Source organism: Plutella xylostella, chromosome 12 (genome assembly GCF_932276165.1).
Source record: "Plutella xylostella chromosome 12, ilPluXylo3.1, whole genome shotgun sequence".
Lineage (NCBI taxonomy): Eukaryota > Metazoa > Arthropoda > Insecta > Lepidoptera > Plutellidae > Plutella > Plutella xylostella.
The window spans coordinates 576,272-591,008 of record NC_063992.1 but is presented as its reverse complement, the minus strand read 5'-3'; the positions used below and the strand labels follow the sequence as shown (position 1 = coordinate 591,008).

The 14,737-nt window shown below is 40.0% G+C and overlaps 1 protein-coding gene across 3 annotated transcripts in view; it reads right to left on the bottom strand.

The window, feature by feature from the left end:
- Positions 1 to 14,737, bottom strand: part of LOC105393502 (apoptosis-resistant E3 ubiquitin protein ligase 1) — a 71,314-nt gene continuing 56,577 nt past the window's right edge. The window contains exons 14-18 of one of the 3 annotated variants that reach the window (XM_048624794.1): positions 14,244 to 14,414; positions 13,329 to 13,481; positions 11,827 to 12,021; positions 1,349 to 1,524; positions 1 to 1,067 (exon numbers count right to left, since the gene is read on the bottom strand). In XM_048624794.1, the coding sequence (XP_048480751.1) occupies positions 1,354 to 1,524; positions 11,827 to 12,021; positions 13,329 to 13,481; positions 14,244 to 14,414 (690 nt within the window). In that variant the 3' untranslated portion in view covers positions 1 to 1,067; positions 1,349 to 1,353. Of the gene's footprint in view, positions 1,068 to 1,348; positions 1,525 to 11,826; positions 12,022 to 13,069; positions 13,482 to 14,243; positions 14,415 to 14,737 lie in introns of those variants that run through there. The other 2 variants (XM_048624793.1, XM_048624792.1) reach the window with 2 other exon arrangements.

Here is a 14,737-nt window from a genome sequence, read left to right as displayed (position 1 = left end):
GTGTCAATGGAATTTTAGACACGACACCAACAAGTAATTTTTCTATTGTTAGTTCAGTGTTGGTTTTCATTGGGGTTAACAACAATTAAATGTTGATAAAATTACAACTTTGAGATTGAATTTAACTCTACTTGGTAGGTACTACCGTCTAATGTTAAATATTTCAATTTATTTACAAATAAATAAACAATTTATTATATTAATTAAAATATAAAATCTGCATAATATTTGACTAGAAATAAAAGATTCACAGATAGAGATTAACAATGGTGTTTTTTGATAGGCCTGAGTTAGTTTGAATGGCGATTTGATCAAGGGTGACATTACACTGCATACACTTAAGAAAGCTAAAGTAGAATAATTTGATTGTAAAATTGGTTCATTTCTCAATATAGTCTCAGTGTAACTACACCCTAATACTTAAGAAGAGTTCTAGATTATTCCTACTTATCTAATAGTATCTACGATACACGAGAGGTATTTGTTTATTTACATATAAGATAATATTAATACAATAAAGTACTTGAGGGAGACATAACTTCCGATCCATTTCTTTTCAAAAGTAAATAATTTCCTTTTGCGTCATTACTTGTGAATAATTTACGTATGAATTTTCCTGCAATGTTGCCGGCACTAACCAAAAACTATAACGGCTATGGCGATCTTATCTTACACAACCAGTTGACAATTTCACGGATTGATATTATTGTCATACATTTTCAATTCCATATTCAACCACAAAGGTAGAAATAGGCAGGAGTTAGCATTAATTTAGCCTCAACAATTTAATCGGTTAATAAAGAGACTAGAACGAGATCAATTAATTAGTAATTCGAGCATTTTTATAAATACAAAATTGTCCTACGATGCTAGACTATACCTACTACACTTATAAAAAAATAATAAGTTTGGACATTTTTGTTTAAGTTAACGCAAGCCAACGACGACGAAGGTTAATAATAGAAAGTACAAGTTTATACTTTTTACCTGCAAAGTTTGGTTCCTAACATCCAGCACATCCATTGATTGATTAACTGAACTAAGATTTTCAATCCCCAACGATGTTTCTGTAACAAAAAAATATACGCATTTTATATAGGTTTTTCTCATTTAACACAGACTGTGTTTGCATTCGGCCACAGTATTCGTCAATAAATTTTGATTTTAGCACAATGGTGTATGTTACATTCTTTTTTAACAGCGCCGACGACATTACATATTCAATTTATAATTACAGGTTTCATCAAGAATCGAAATATTTTTTCTTTTTGTCTCAACGTGCCCTTTTTAACACCATTACAGTGCACTATACACAGCTGGTTGAAGCACGTGTGTCTATAACCCTCACCGTGTCTATATGAGCGGGAACCCCTCGCCACCCTCGTTGATGGCCCACAGCAGCGCGCGCACCAGCTGCTCGTAGCTGTCGTAGTCCGGCAGACACAGCTGGTTGAAGCACGTGTGTGCCGTGGGCAGGGCTCCGAAGGTGGGGGCTAGAGTGATCTGGAAGCGCGGGTTGAGCTCCTGTGGGGAGAAAAAATCGTGAGTAAATTTCTTACAGAATCTCCTAGCTGCTCATGTGCCGACAGGGACCTCAAATAGTACCTAACTAATATTTAATCTATGTCTCAAAGATTTAGCGGTAGGCGCCGATGCTACCAGATCATAAATACCAACACAGATAGCTATGATAAAAATGATATTGATTGTGATTATTAAAATAACTATTCATAAGCTTTAAAGAACAGCAATTTTCTAGGCAATAGAATATTCTTTATTTTTACACACACAAGAACAGAATTACATAGCTTATATACAAACACATAGGTACAAAAAAGGCGGTCTTATCACTAGAAGCGATTTTTTTTACAACCTTTGGGTAGAAGAATCTTTATTTATTTATTATTTTTATTTATTTTATTTATTAAACAATGAAAGTACAATTTTATAGGATCATAAGATCGCAGTAAGTTGTCTGCACACTTCACTAGGCAGGCCCGTGCTGAGTGAAGGTTCTGTTCCGTTCCTCATTATGCTTTAAATTTTATTAATTATTATTGATGCGTAAATCCCTTAAGGGGTATCGAAAGATAGAAGCAAGTGGACTGTATATGTTATTTTTAATAAATTGACTTCCTCGTGGCTGATCAACAAGTAGAAGGCTTGAACATACCTGCAAATTCCAAAGTCGTATGCTCCTGTCACCAAAGTACGCTCTCCAAAGAACACAATGCATCCAGGGTATTCGTCACAAGATTCACAAATCACAATTGATATTAATTGTCCAATATTGTCCAGTAAAACAGAAAATTAATGCGGAAGAGTATTTTTCACTCATAACGCGCCGGCGACCATCGATCAAGTGACGTCGTATTCGCCGGGTTCGGCGCCGCCGATTGGCCGAGGAGAGGTCCGCGTTTCAAACGGACCAATGGCGAGCAGGTTCACATATTCCCGTGTCAAATACAGGATGCTCAAGCCAAAAGCAATGTTGCCATGTTTCAGCAACCACAGGAAGTTATAGTAGAAAAAGGAATGTTACAGTAGAAAAATATTATGAAATTAAATATTAAGACCGGCGTAACCATTTCCCCCAGCCTTGAAAGGAAGCCTTTCAAAGTTTCAATTGAACCTTATTAAATATAATGATGTATTTAATTTGTTAAAATATATATATATATATATACATTATATATGAAAACATTACAAAACCTACATAAACTATCTACCTAACTTTGTTAACGCTATATTATATTTACTATTGAGTTGGTAGTGGGCAAAGTTTTACAACTGGCCTTTGGTAAATGCCATGCTTTGTCTTTACCGATGCTACACGAATGACACCGTCTTTTCCTTTGAAGGTTTGAATTATGACTCCAAGAGGCCAATGTAAAGGAGCGACATTATCTTGTACAATCAATACTACCATTCCTTCTTTTAAGGGAGAGGATACTGTGTTCCACTTCTGCCTAACTTGTAGATTGTGTAAATATTCTCTACGCCATCGCGTCCAGAACGACTGCACTAACTTATCCAGAAGCTCATATCGAGATAGAAGATGTGGAATGGTGTCAGAAAAATCACATGCTGGTAGAAATTTGAGTGGAGCTGTATGTAAGAAATGAGCTGGTGTTAAAGCTACTGGATCTGAAGGGTCTGAACTAAGAACAGTGAGAGGCCGTGAATTTAACAAAGCTTCAATTTGAGTGAGAACTGTTTGTAGTTCTTCAAACGTTAAAATTTGCTGACCAATGACCTTGAATAAATGACTTTTTATACATTTTATGTTACTTTCCCAGCATCCACCAAAGTGTGGAGCATTTGGCGGAATAAATTTCCATTCAATACTATTTTCTGCTAACTCCTTTTCCCAAACTGTTTTATAATCTTTCGCTAGGAAGGTATACAACTCATTCAGATAAGAACGTGTTCCAATGAAATTAGTCCCGTTATCACTGTAAAAACATTGAACCGGGCCACGTCTAGCCAAAAAACGCTTCATAGCTGCCATAAAACAGGCTGTGCTTAGATCACTAGCTAATTCTATATGGACTGCTCGAGTCGTGAGGCACGTGAATAGGCAAATGTAAGTTTTTCTACTTCTGATACCTCTACCACGACAAGGCGTTGCCTGGATTGGACCGGCATAATCACATCCGGTATGAATAAATGCTTTACCTACTGCTTTCACCCGAGGTGCAGGGAGATTCCCCATTATTGGGAATCCCGGTTTAGGTTTATAGCGAAAACAAACGTTGCATTTTGTGACAATAGACCTAATAACACGTCTAGCGGATAGTATCCAATATTTAGCACGGAGTACGGAAGTTAAAAGACCAGGTCCGGTATGTAAACATTTCCAATGGTAATATCGAATGAGCATTTCAACCACATGATCATTCCCGGGAAGAAGAATAGGATGTTTAGCATCGTAACCTTCATCTGAATTTGTCAAGCGGCCGCCAACACGTACAATGCCATCATTTAGAAACGGAGTTAATTTTCTTAAATTCGGTGAACAACATTTTTCGTTTTTTATATTTTGAATGTCCTCGTTAAAGTGAACTGACTGTATCTCTCTAACAATTAATTGTTCGGTAAACTCTAAATCTGATTGGACAATCCTTCCACTCGGTATTTTTTTTATGAATTTTAAAATATAAGTTGCAACGTTCAAAAACCTTTGCCACGAAGAATAATTGCGAGCCAATTTATAAAAGAATGGTTCTTCATTTGACTGTTTTGTTGTTGAGAGTGAGACCGACTTTAACTCAGGGACCTCTTGAGTTTCACACGGTACAAACGATTTAATAGGCCATTCATTTTTTGGCAAGCTAACCCACGGGGGTCCATGAAACCAAAGATGATGGTTCACAAGCTGAGTTGGAGTTAATCCACGAGATAAGCAGTCACTCGGATTTTCGTTTCCCTTAACGTGAAAAAAGTGGTCTGGAGACAGATTGTCCTGAATTTTTGATACCCGGTTGGCAACAAATGTATGCCATCTATGTGGAGAAGAATGAATCCAGTGTAAAGTTACGGTGGAGTCTGAAAATGCCAAAACAGAATTTATAGGATATCTCATAGAATAAGTTTCGAAAACCCTTTTCACTAACATTGAAAGCAATAGCGCCGCACATAATTCGAGACGGGCTAATGACACTATTTTCAAGGGTGCCACTTTAGATTTAGCACATGACAGCATTACTGTTGTCTGGTCATGTTGATTATCAACTCGGATGTAAACCATGGCACCATATGCCTTTTCACTCGCGTCTGCGAAACCAATAATAGTTACCGAGCAGTCCTCTACTACTCCTATGTGTCTAGGAAATCTCAGTTTAGCTATTTCGGGAAGTTCCCTATGGAACTGATTCCAGAGTCTTATAATTCGTTGAGGAGGAACATCATCCCAACCTATCTTTGCAATCCAGAGTTCCTTTATTAAAAGTTTTGCATATAGAATAATTGGTGCCACTAGACCCAAAACATCAAACAAACGAGCTACTGATGATAGTATGTTTCTTTTAGTGCAAGTACGATCGTCGGTAGTTACTTTAAACGCGTATTCGTCATCAACAGGGTACCAGCAGAGACCCAGAATCTTTAAAGTATCATCTTTATTAAATTCGACATCTTGTAACAGACGGCTATCTTTAGGTATTTGCTCTAATATCTGTTGTGAATTGCTACTCCATTTAACTAAGTCAAACCCCCCAGCCTTGAACAACTGAATTAATTCCTGTGAGGCCGTTATAGCTTGTTCAGCATTTATGAGTGAACTAGCAACGTCATCCATGTATAAGTCCCGATATACTATTTCTTTCGCTACAGGATACTTATTACCTTCATCTTGAGCCAGTTGTGAAACTGTGCGTAATGCCAGAAACGGACTACATTTTAATCCAAAAGCCACCCGGTTGAACTCTAATTCGTTTACATTGGCTGTGGTCACTGAGCTGTCACGGGAATCGCTGTTGCTTGGAAGGGGGTGATACAAGATTCGTTGAAAACGTCGATCTTGCGGACGAACACCAATTTGAAGATACATTTGCCTTATATCAGCCGAAATAGCGATTGGAAATAATCTCATGTTCAAAAGGATGGTGAACAAGTCACGTTGAAGATTGGGACCCGTATGTAATAAATCATTCAAAGAAAATCCACTACTGGATTTAGCACTAGCGTCTAATACAGGCCTAACTCGAGTAGAGGTTTTATCATCTCATAAAATCGCATGATGCGGAATGTAAAAATGTTTACCGTCCATGTCCTCTGAAGTTACAGTGGATAAATATCCTTGATCCATATAATCCTGTATGACATTGTCATACGCCCTTTCTAAGTCAGGTTGAACACTGAACTTACGTTGTAAAGATGAGAATCGGCGTTTAGCTGTTTCTAAAGAATTACCGAGCAAATCTGGGCTAAATTTAAACGGCAAAGCTACCTCGTATCGTCCAGAATCATCACGGGTGACATTTTTAGTATAAATATCTTCGCATTGTTTATCGTCGGTACTTAGAATATGTTTTGAATCTATTTCATCAAGTTCCCACATTTTGCGAACTAAAGATTCTATTTCACAAGTAGCCACAGCATGACAGGCTACAGAAGTCATGGACTGACTTTGAGATGCTGTAGGTGCGTCCCCTAGAATGATGTATCCTAAAACAGTTTCTAATGCATCTGGGAATCCGTGCTCACCAGTCACTTTACCTGGGCGTAGCATTTCAGCAAAGAGGCTCACTCCTAATAACAAATCTATCTCCCCAGGTGTGCCCCAGGTGTCATCTGCCATGGGAATATTTTTCATACTGTTGAGGAAGTTTTTATCAACAGGGCATGTCGGCAAGTCACTCGTAATTTGATTCAACACTAATGCTTGAATGCAAAATTTTGAATCGTTGAAACGAGAGCGAAAACTGACGTTTACGCTACCCTTTACTATCTGTGATGCACCGCCAATACCTTTAACAGTGATCGGTGTGCTAGATTCTATATTCAGTCCTAACTTTGTGCGACATTTTGACGTTATATAATGTTTTTGCGACCCAGGATCTATCAAGCATCTAATCATGACATCTTTACCATTACGACCGGTGGCATAAACCTGTGCGGTGGCGAGAACCTGAGTCATGGGTTTCGAGTCAGGTTTTGCAGCAGATAACGAGCAAAACGATACAGCTGGATTTTCCTCATCCTGTAGAGGTTGATCGGATTCAGCCTCTAACCTAGGTACTTCTTCTAGTTCAAGTGAATTCAAAACTTCAGTTATTTCACTCTCCTGATTTATCGCTACAGCTGCAGTACTTGATTGTACCGGTTGTACCTCGTTGCCAAAATGAAGTAACGAGTGATGTTTTGCATTACATTTTCTGCAAAACGTGTTGGAATTACAGTAATAAGCAGTATGTTGAGTACTCAAACAGTTAATGCAGTAACGGTTTTCCTTCACGAATTTAAATTTATTCAAAGCGGAGAGGTTAGCAAATAACTTACACATATATAGATGCGTATGCATAGCATTTTTACAAAGTTTACACGTCTTTTCTGAAAGAGAACTCTGTTGCGTAGAAACAAGCGTTCGGGGTGACGAGTGGTAACCGCGATTATTGGGTAAACGGCTGCTGGCAGCGGGTTGTGACGTTCCAGCGTTATTACGTGTTGGCGGCGCGGTTGACTCATTCGTGCGGTATAAAATTTTAACTTGTTCTCGTAAGAACTTTATAAATTCGTCATACTTCGGTACGTCTGCCTGACTACGAATCGCGGTTTCGAACGCTCTTGCGGTCTCGGAATCTACTAGTTTTAGACCCATATAGACAAAAATAAAATCACTCAAATCGCTAATGTCCAGTTGTTTAAGCGCTGCTATTGTTCCGGCGTATTTATCAACAACAATTTCTAATGTAGCTGCAGAAGGGTTGTTCATTCTTTTAAGAGCAAACAACTGGTTCAAATACGTCGTAGCTAAAGCTCGATTATCTTTATATTTATCTAACAATGCCTGCCAGATTATAGAATAATTCTCTCCTGCGGGAGCGATTCCAGCACATATATTTCTAGCCTTCCCAGTCAAATGGCTCATGAGATATTGAATACGCTCTGAATCTGTCAAGTTATTATTTTCATGGATGACGCGTTTAAATGTTTCGTAAAAATACGGGAAGTTCTGAATTTCTCCATCGAACGAGGGCAATTCGATACGAGGAATTTTTATATTAGATTCCTGAGTACAAGGAGTCGAGGCAACTGGCGTAGATGCATTTCGATTCTCGAGTGTATTCAAAACCTCCTTAATGAAATAATATAATTCATCAAAGGCTGACAACGACTGGTAGTTAATCATATAATCAGGATCTATCTCCATGTTTAACATGTTTATCTCATCTACTAAAGTTACGAATTCATTTCGTAATCGATCAACGCCGCGCGCTTGAGATACAAAGTTATACCGCGACTTTTCGTCCTTTTTTGATGCTAACTGAAACGTTGAATTTATTTGAGAGAAATACAATTCCCGTTTCGCTTCCAGTAATTTTATTTGCATAGCTTGCCTATCCATGTTGATACCCTTTTCAGTCATGTAAAAAGATTATACCTGCACAATAACTAATATCTAGTTATAGTACCTACAACTTAAGACAATAAACAATTATCTACGATAAAGTTCACGTAGTTATATCTTAAATACGTTTTAACGTAACGCAATTAATTGCGAGGACTGGAATCATTATAAATACCTAAATCTTGGCCGAAATCGTTCAATTACTCACATTAAATAAGAAGGCAAGTATTTATGTACCTACTAAAGATTATGCATTAATCGTTATACCCCATTTACACTCTCGCACGAGTGGCGAGGCGAGCGACAAGGCGAGGGGCGAGGCGCGAGTGTGAACAGACGCTCGTGGCTCGCCTCCTCGCTCGCCTCGCCACTCGCGGCGCTCGCGTCCGGAGCGGTTTTTGGGGCACGAGTCAAAGGAGCTCGCGTCGAGCTCGCGTCGCACGCGAGCGGGTGTTTACACTCTCGCGTCCGCTTCATTCTGGCTTCTACATCGTGCCGCGCAGGTTGTGTTCGTCGTCGTATAATTATAACGTAGTGTTTTTTCCTCAGTTGTATAATGGATTGGACGCAAGACGAAACATTTAATTTCATATAAATAAATATTTTAATAAAATAATAATAATAAAAAAACACTAAAACGTAAGAAATAAAAGCAGTACTTACCTGCTTAGATAAATATTATTACTGTCACATAGAATAGGTCTAAACCATGTCTAAACCTTAAATTATTTCTTACGTTTTAGTGGTTTTTTGAGGTCGTTTTTTTATCATTATTTTATTTTATTACTTATTTATACTTAGTTTATTTGCAATAATTGACAATCAAAATTAAGAAGCAAATGATACCTATAAGTCCTACTAGTCAGTAGTAAACACGAAGTAGTTGCTATATTATATACCTACCGTTGAGGAGTTCCCTTGACTACCTTCCGTTTCCATCATCAGATCAGCTCAAGGTCACCATCATATTTTTTTTAATGTTAAAAATATAGATAAGTACCGATGTACTTTCTAAATTTCATTAACTACAATCGGTTAATAGGTACCCAAAATGGAAATTCATAGCCTGTTTTTAACCCTTTACCCACCCTTGGAGGTGGAATCAAAATTTGAAAAAAATGGGACCACATGGGATCTCAAACCAATACATAAAAAAAAGAATTTTCAAAATCGGTCCATAAACGGCGAAGTAATCGGTGATCATACATAAATTCTTTATTGTTGCGGCTAAAACTTCGACGTCCTCCATCGTTGCTAGCTCAAAGACAACTGAACTCTGCACGAGAGTGTAAACACCCACTCGCGTCACACGCGAGTGGGTGTTTACATTCGCGCCTCCGCACGAGTGACGAGGCGAGCGAGGAGGCGAGGGCCGAGGCGAGAGTGTAAATGGGGTATTAAAAAGCGCGCGAACGTGATGAGACGTGTTCGGAGCGCGAAAATGACCTCACTCACTACTTACTATACGAATTAAATTAGAAAAAGATGCGAATCAAAGCAAGCAGGTACCTAATTACCTACATAAATCCCTAGGAGAGCTAAGTAATAAACAAAGTTAAACACTAACACTTTACTGAAAGCGTGCGATACTAATGAATATCTACACTCAATAAACAAGTACCTATGTAATAACAAGTACCTATAAATAAATCCCCATACTGTAGGGGGCGATGCGAGGCGCGAAATACGAGCACTAATAAATAAACAAATAACACTTTAAAGCAAGCGTGCGATAAGACTACCTACCTACTCAAACAGGTAAGTATGAATATTATTCCCTTACAATAGGGCGCGATGCGAAGTGCGTGCGAGCACTAGTAAATAAATATAACACTTTATAGAAAGCGTGCGATATAATACCTACCTACTTAGACAGGTAATAAGTAAATTCCCTTACAGAAGGGTGCGATGACTTGATCGATGAAAATAAATATTATAGGTATACTATACACCGTATAAAACATGTAAGTATAAACCTATCTGGCGCGGCGTTATATCTACTTATACCTACAATAATTTTAACAAGAAGTTTTACTGAACCCAAGCGAGAAGTACCTACCTACTTACTGCTTTGAAAACCTACAAACAACGAACGTTATAAACATACCTACCTACCTCGCCTATAAGGACGCTAACCTTGAATGAAATGAGAATGTAATTTTCTAGGTAAAGGTTGTAGATTCTTACAATGAAATAGTGTTAAGTACTTACTTATCCTACCTGGTTGGTTATACGTTTTAGTTATTTAGCTATGAATTACTTATGAATTTGAATAGGGCGCAATACCTATATGTATAAAATTAATTCTTATGTTCTCGTGGTAAACAAGCTAGAGTTAAAGAAGTTGTTATTGAAAACTAGTAAGTTAAATAGGCAATAGATACCTATGAGGAGCTGTTGTCGTTTGTTTTAACTAAATAGGTTTGTTTAAATAAATCTATGACTGCCAGTGCTGGCAATGGATGGTAGCCATTTTGAAACTCGAAAATGCGTAATTTTAAATTGTGAAATAATGGATAATGGGGTGTTAGTACGAATGTTATGTTAATGAAATATATAATGAAATGAGGTTTAATTCACTGTAGTTATATTTTAACAAGGTTCAATGCTACCTTGAGTAGGTAAAGCCAACTAAAGTCGATTTCCAATTGGATTATAACTTTTTGTAATCCTTAGGCATCCGGCTCGAAGGACCAAAAATATGATGCGTAAATCCCTTAAGGGGTATCGAAAGATAGAAGCAAGTGGACTGTATATGTTATTTTTAATAAATTGACTTCCTCGTGGCTGATCAACAAGTAGAAGGCTTGAACATACCTGCAAATTCCAAAGTCGTATGCTCCTGTCACCAAAGTACGCTCTCCAAAGAACACAATGCATCCAGGGTATTCGTCACAAGATTCACAAATCACAATTGATATTAATTGTCCAATATTGTCCAGTAAAACAGAAAATTAATGCGGAAGAGTATTTTTCACTCATAACGCGCCGGCGACCATCGATCAAGTGACGTCGTATTCGCCGGGTTCGGCGCCGCCGATTGGCCGAGGAGAGGTCCGCGTTTCAAACGGACCAATGGCGAGCAGGTTCACATATTCCCGTGTCAAATACAGGATGCTCAAGCCAAAAGCAATGTTGCCATGTTTCAGCAACCACAGGAAGTTATAGTAGAAAAAGGAATGTTACAGTAGAAAAATATTATGAAATTAAATATTAAGACCGGCGTAACCAATTATTAAACAAAAAACTAGGTACTTTAAACTTAAAACTTTATAATGGAATTTAGTCAGGTCATTATAATTTAAACCTTGATAGACCAAAAAATAATAGAGGTTAACCACCTGAAAGCCAGCGGGCGGCAGCTGCGAACATCCCGTAGTGAACTGCAGCAGCCGCGCCCGCTCCTCCGTGGTGAAGTTGGCCGCCGCCCAGAACCAGCCCATGAGGCGGCGCTGGACCCGCCCCGCCAGACCCGAGTGAAAAATCAGCCCTAAGGGTGCTTACATAGAGAGACTGGGTTCCCTATATCTACCCGTCCCGCGGTAACCTGCTGTTTATCTTTCTGCGTTCCCGGTTTTAAATATTTCAAAATCCCATAAAATCCCTTTAATATCTCAAGATACCGGTATGGGTTGATACAGGGAACCCGATTCTTTATGTAAGCACCCTATGACGTACGTGTATAGTGGTACACCTACATTTCTTTTGGTGGATCAGATATCAAAACATTAACGCATTCGAAGAGCTTTACTCACCTGGAAGCCAGCAGGCGGCAGTTGCGAGCATCCCGTGGTGAACTGCAGCAGCCGCGCCCGCTCCTCCGTGGTGAAGTTGGCCACCGCCGCCCAGAACCAGCCCATGAGGCGGCGCTGGTCCCGCCCCGCCCCCGCCACCAGGGCGTGAGCCTTCCAGTCCGCTACGGAGACTTCGCCGGACCCGCAGATTAGCAACTGGAAAAAAGTGATATACCTTGTTAGATAAGATAAGATATTTTTTACGGAGCAAGCAGTCTTGCAGGTCAGAATCCAGTAATACACCGATTATTGTTGCACCCTCTGAGTGGGTATGGGTAGGCAGTTACCTCCAGCTCGTTCTCGTCGAAGATGGCCAGCAGGTTGTGGGGATGAGCGTGGCGAGCCCGCGCAGGAAGGCGGCGGTCTCTGAGTGGGTAGGCAGTTACCTCCAGCTCGTTCTCGTCGAAGATGACTACGCAGATGTGTGCTACCCTGATCTCACCGAAGAGCTACTTGATAAACTCGACCGTCTGCTCAACTTATGCATTCGCTATATTTTTGGCCTGCGTAAGTATGACCATGTCACCGATTTTCGTAATAAACTCAAGTGGCTCAACATCCGTCATCGAAGGAATGCTCATATTGTTTCCCTAGTATATGGTATAGTTTATAATCCTTGTGCCCCCTCTTACTTAACTGATCGCTTTTCATTCTTTGACTTTACTGACCGTCCTCAACGGTCAAGTCGAAATTTGCTCTTTCGTACCCCAGAGCATAATGCGGCAGGGTATTCGGATTCTTTCACCGTGTCAGCGGTTCGCTTGTGGAACCAGTTACCATTGCATATAAGGCAATCGCAGTCCATAGAAACCTTTAAGTCTAAGGTTCGTCTGCACTACCTCCAGAAGCAGAACAATCAGCAGCAGATCTAATAAATAGTTTATCTGTTTTTGTTGTAGTATGTAAGTGAGACGATGATATTATTATTTTTTGTTATAGTAACTATATATTTAAATTATGTATGTAGGTATACGTTTATTTTATAATATTATGTATAAGTAAGTATATATTCTAGTGTTTAACAATATAGATATTAAACAAAATTAAACTGTCCTCATTGTCTTTCGCACTACCTATCACTTTCTCCACAACGCCCAAGGTTAACTGGAAGAGAATGCTTTTAGCATTAAGTTCGCCTATGTACAAAATTAATTTATGTGCAATAAAGAATTTAATAATAATAAGATGGCCAGCAGGTTGTCGGGGATGAGCGTGGCGAGCCCGCGCAGGAAGGCGGCGGTCTCTGAGTGGGTAGGCAGTTACCTCCAGCTCGTTCTCGTCGAAGATGGCCAGCAGGTTGTCGGGGATGAGCGTGGCGAGCCCGCGCAGGAAGGCGGCGGTCTCTGAGTGGGTAGGCAGTTACCTCCAGCTCGTTCTCGTCGAAGATGGCCAGCAGGTTGTCGGGGATGAGCGTGGCGAGCCCGCGCAGGAAGGCGGCGGTCTCTGAGTGGGTAGGCAGTTACCTCCAGCTCGTTCTCGTCGAAGATGGCCAGCAGGTTGTCGGGGATGAGCGTGGCGAGCCCGCGCAGGAAGGCGGCGGTCTCGGCCCGCACCCGCGTGCAGAGGCGCCACTGCGCCAGCGCGTCTAGGTAGCGGTGTTTGTTGGCGTTCGTTACCTGAAAGGAGGGAAGGGTTACTGGTGTGAAGGTAATGCTTGATTATAGGCGCCTGGATGAAAATAGACGCAGGAAACTGGCAGTTTGTTACGTGCAAGCACTGAAGACGAAGCAAGTGTGTTATAAAGATACTTACTCCCTTTTTTGCCATGCTGTTAGGTACGAAATTTCCTCTGAAATCTGAGAATGAATTTATGTTTTGAAACACCCGTCGAGAAGCCGGTGTCTTCATAGCCGTCACTCCCATCGGCTGTATGGCGGAACCTTTAATCCGTCGCGTGCTTTTGCTAGCGGCGTGACGTAGCAACAGGTCGCACTGCAGAACAGAGTCGCGAGCACAAGTTTCGATCCTCCGTTAACGTTGTGTATCGTCAACTGTCACTGTCAAAATGTAAGGCAAAGTTAGTTCCAAAAGTGACATTTGTTTTTTCCATATGTTAGGTGGAATTTCACAAAACGCTAAACGTATTTAGTAGCCTGTCATACGTCTGTCAGTTAGTACAAAATGTATTTAAAATTTTATTTAAATACGTTTAGTGTTTGGTAAAAGTGACCCTTCGTGTAGATTCGAAAATAATATCGAATCCTGTGCTCGCTGCACTGTAGGACGTCTATCAATGTCAATTTTAGAACTAACAAATTTGTCTTATATTATTATTTTGACAGTGACAGTTGACGACACCGTTTTTTCCATATGTTTGTGTAGTTACGCAAATAGTATCGAATCCTGTGATCGCTGCACTCCTCATGTAGTGCACTGACCGGCGTGACGGAGCCGCGCGGCAGCAGGTCGCGCTGCTGCAGCAGGCGGCCGCAGCGGTCGTACACGTCGTCGCAGCAGAACAGCTCGGCCGCCGGCGCCGCGTCCAGGTCCGTCTCCAGCACGTACTTGATGAGGGATAGGTAGAGCTCGGGGTCGTCTTGCTCGAAGTACTGCATTGGAAAGGAAATACGTTAGTTTAATTAGAATTATACAGAAATTTTACCTATATCTTTATACAGGGTGGCCCAAAGAGTGACGTCCAAAGGAAAATGTTTGATTCCTTAGGTCAAGGGGTAGCCAAATCACCCCCATGTATGTTCAGCAATTTTTTGTAGTTTAGAAGTTATGATTTTTTAACTAATTTTCTACGAAAATCGACCTCAGTGGATCAATTATGTTTTATTATTTTTTTGGATAACTTTTTTAAATTATTTTTTATTTTTGTGTCATCCTCTCAAGTTGTTCTTTTAACCATAAAAGTTTCAGCTTCCTA